This window comes from Lactuca virosa, chromosome 4, assembly GCF_052849685.1.
Source record: "Lactuca virosa cultivar CGN04683 chromosome 4, Lactuca_virosa_CGN04683_v6, whole genome shotgun sequence".
NCBI classification, from domain to species: Eukaryota; Viridiplantae; Streptophyta; class Magnoliopsida; order Asterales; family Asteraceae; genus Lactuca; species Lactuca virosa.
Window position 1 is genome coordinate 519634868 of NC_136429.1, and position 4198 is coordinate 519639065.

Consider the following 4198-nt stretch of genomic DNA (forward strand, 5'->3'; position numbering starts at 1 on the left):
TTATATATTGTCAAAAGTCTCTCAATTAACTTAAGAAATCATTTTAACAAGATAAAGTTTCATTTTGCTGTGAAATTAGTCTTAAAAAATTCTTACCACAAAAATGTTTTAATTTTCGGACTCGAAGGTTGATTATATTTGCATATCGATAAATAGCTTGTAATTTTGGATTAGTCTTTATGATAATGGTCATCTTTGTGAATATATATCTCTAAAGATTAACTGTTAGACAAATAGAATAGTAGGTTTACATAGACTACTAAATTTAGCAAAACCCTATATGAAACGCAAGATTGGGATCACATGTGTTGTTTGAACGAAAAATTCAGATGATCACATGCATGGCAGCTGTATGAACATGCATGCCTCTTTTTTCAATTTGATGATATGGATCATCTATATATTTCCCCACCATCTACATATTTTACTTCAAACATTTTGACGTGCCTACTTAACAGGTAAGTTTAATTTAGCTTTTATTTCATTATAATTTATAAAATTTTCTTTTTGTATTTTGATTGTGTAAGTTATAAACTGATGTAAATATAATATTTAATCAGATTTAAAACATGGGTCTATGTTTTGGATGCATTAAAGTAGAGCAGTCTAACGTTGCTGTGAAAGAACATTTTGGCAAGTTTGATAGAGTACTTCAACCTGGTTTTCACTGTATGCCTTGGTGCTTCGGCTACATGGTGGCTGGTAAACTGTCGTTGCGTGTGCAGCAGCTTGATATTCGTTGTGAGACAAAAACAAAGGTTCTATTTTTATTTTTATTTTCATTTCTTTATAAAATCAAATCTAGACTAATTGTTTTTTACACTTATATTATTTATGATTTCAGGACAATGTGTTTGTTACTATGGTTGCGTCTGTACAGTATCGTGCATTGTCTGATAAGGCTGTTGATGCTTTCTATAAGCTCTCAAACACCAAGTTACAAGTTCAAGCTTATGTCTTCGATGGTAAGATCAAGATGTCGAATCAAAATGGTTATATTTTTGAATGGTTTTTGTTTTATTTTGTATTGGTTTTGAGTAGTAATTAGGGCAAGTGTACCGAAGCTCCAACTGGATGACGTTTTTCTGCAAAAGAATGATATAGCCAAAGGCGTTGAAGATGAGCTTCAAAAGGTGATACTTGTTTTCCTTTAATTTGTTTGTAGTTCCTTCAAAACAAACTTATCTATTACTTTTTTTATATGTTGTTGTAACTTGTAAACGTGGGCATACAGATGCATGAATGATGCTTCTTGACTTTAATTTTGTATTTTTTCAGGCAATGTCAGGTTATGGTCTTAAGATTGTACAAACTTTGATTGTTGATATAGAACCAGATCAACATGTGAAGAAATCCATGAATGAAATCAATGCAGGTATATATAGTGATATATAGTGATATTGGTAACAAGATTCTTTATAAGATAATAACACCGATTATCATTATATATATAACAATAGCTGCTAGAATGAGAGTTGCTGCAAATGAAAAAGCAGAGGCTGAAAAGATTCTTCAAATCAAACGAGCCGAAGGAGAAGCAGAATCCAAATACTTATCTGGACTTGGAATTGCTAGACAGCGTCAAGCGATTGTGGATGGTTTGAGGGATAGCGTGCTTGCGTTTTCTGAAAATGTTCAAGGGACATCAGCAAAAGATGTGTTGAATAGTAGATAATATTAGGGCTATTTGTGATTTGATAAACTAGTAAGATGCAAGTATATATATGGCTACGTATTATAACGGCCGATATAACCTCTTCAATTTAGTCATCCATCTATTTACGTATTTTATATTAATAGAGAATGTTTAGATTTTATTAATATGTCATACAATAAGAGGTTTACATGTTATATATCTTATTAGGTTATAACCCGTAGAAACCACGGATGGTATGTTTGTAATCATTATACACAAAAAAAGAATATTGTTAATAAAATTTAGAACATTGAAGCATAACCAAGAGCCATCATTTTTCATAGGTCATAGTTCATGAAATAAACAATATTGTTACTTGAAAACCTTAATCATTAATCAAAGATTTGCAAACAATTATTAATTTAGAAAGTTAGATGTTTTCATTTAGGTTAATACTTAACAATATTCTCTTTTTTTTTTTGTATTAAACAAAACTGTGATGAAGTTAAAAAATCTCACTTTTTACGTTTAGGTTAAAATTTAAAAATCTGATTTTTTAAAATACCCATGGTTTCTAAAATACCTATGAAAAAAAGGCCCAAAGATAACATTACCTCTAATCTTTGACACATGTAGGATAAAAAAACTACTAAGATTTACTAAATGTGTGTTGTTATTCATCGCATTTTGCCATGTATCAAATTATCATAAATTACAAATCTAAGTTATGATAACGTTCTTGCAACTCTTTATGTTTGTATTGTGTAAGATTTTCATAAATGCAAATAAAAAGGAAAAAAGTTATTTTTATTTATTGTCATAACCTTTAGACATAGACCAATAACACACATACACACACTCTGTATCTCTCAAACACAGACAACACAAACCCATACTTTCTACGCGCAAGAAAGCAAACTAACCCAATTACATAATAACATTGTACTGAAAAAGTACATTGTTATAACTGACATTACTTTTTTTGTTTTAACAATTAACAACCATATAGATAATTAAAAAACAACATTCCATGGAAATGGCCCCTAATGTACGAGTTGAAACTTGAATAAGAATACAAAAATAGATCCTTATATATGAAATTACAGGATATAAGATTAACAAAAACATAGGGTAAATTGCAGGAATAACATTTTTAACTTATTTTATAAATAAAATCAACATACTTAACATTTTTACGCACAAGTTCATGAAAAGTACATTGCTCTTTTTGCATTTGATCGAAAAAGAAGCTAAATGCAAAAATAACAATGTACTTTCTACTTAACAAACATTAATGACATTTCAATTTGTAAATTACCGGAAAAATTGCACGGAATAGAATCGTACATAGAAATGTACTCGGAATAGTTCAAACATTACATGCAATCCAAAGAGTACTTCATACGTATAATCCACAAAAATAAAACTATAATCACTAACATGATTATTATGTTAATCACTTTCACAGTTATGACCACCAAGATCAAGCAAAAAGAAAGAACTGCCAAAAAATGGCTCTTAATCTGTTGGCAAAAAAAGCAACTGGTAAGAAAAATTAAAGCTATATATGAATGAATAATGCAAGCATCAACTGTCTATGTTCACAAATTCAAATTCGCTTGGTTTATATGATGAATGAATGATGCAACTAAAATTGTTCCTCTTTAAGATATTAATAAAGCATATTTAAGTATGTTATTGACGATCTCTCAAATTACTTGCATCAATACCTCAAATTACCTGCATCAATACCTGAAATAGGAAACACCATTTTCATATATTTATAAAGAATTGTGTATTAATTATAAATGATAAAAATAAATAAATACATATTGATATGCATGGAATCATGGCAGAAACCAACTAATCATGGCAGAAACCAACTAATATGTAAGGAAGATACCTTTAGTACAATGGATTTTCTCCAAAAAAAATCTTCAGGTCCATCATCCATCTTTTTTGAAAAAGACAACTAATATGTAAGGAAGATACCTTTAGTACAATGGATTTTCTCCAAAAAAAATCTTCAGGTCCATCATCCATCTTTTTTGAAAAAGAATATATATTAACCTACAATTAACACTCAATACACACTAGCAAATATCAATAAAAAACCAACCTCCCAGCAAGTGAGCATGCTAAGGATGGCTTGCTGATATTCCATCTTGGGTACTAAAAAATACCAATAACCCCAAGAAATAAAAATAGATAGATTTTGAAGTAGTTATAGAAAGACACAATCCATGTAAATGTTAAAGAAACCCCCAAAATCCTCAGAAATATGACATACTCAGATCATACCAGGGCCCATGGTTTCCAGTTAACGACTTCAATTCTGTCCTAAACCTAAAACACAATATCTATATCTCAAAAATGGATTTGATTTCATCATTTACAGTTTCAAGACCCTAATAAAGCCTCTTCGTTTGTAGACGGAAAATTATAAAAAAAATGTAGGTTAAAGGCGCCACCATCATCTCTAAGAAGAGAGAGAAAGAGAGGCAGACTGATTTTATTGTTGTCAAAAATTAGTGTAACGCCCCATTTATTTAAATAAATTAA

General features: G+C 29.8%; 1 protein-coding gene across 1 annotated transcript; it reads left to right on the plus strand.

Moving 5' to 3' along the window:
* Window positions 1-386: 386 nt before the first annotated feature.
* Window positions 387-1817, plus strand: LOC145169540 (hypersensitive-induced response protein-like protein 2). Its single transcript, XM_079088082.1, has 6 exons — window positions 387-458; window positions 561-758; window positions 845-965; window positions 1042-1133; window positions 1279-1375; window positions 1461-1817. The coding sequence occupies exons 2-6, from the start codon at window positions 570-572 to the stop codon at window positions 1673-1675; spliced, it is 714 nt and encodes a 237-aa protein (XP_078944208.1). The 5' UTR covers window positions 387-458; window positions 561-569; the 3' UTR covers window positions 1676-1817.
* Window positions 1818-4198: the final 2381 nt, after the last annotated feature.

Bases quoted from the DNA above. Each gene is read 5' to 3' on its own strand.
- LOC145169540 (XM_079088082.1), top strand. From the start codon at position 570: ATGGGTCTATGTTTTGGATGCATTAAAGTAGAGCAGTCTAACGTTGCT. The intron at 966-1,041 runs GTAAGATCAAGA...GGTTTTGAGTAG, and splicing joins TCAAGCTTATGTCTTCGATG to TAATTAGGGCAAGTGTACCG. The intron at 1,376-1,460 runs GTATATATAGTG...ATATAACAATAG, and splicing joins CATGAATGAAATCAATGCAG to CTGCTAGAATGAGAGTTGCT.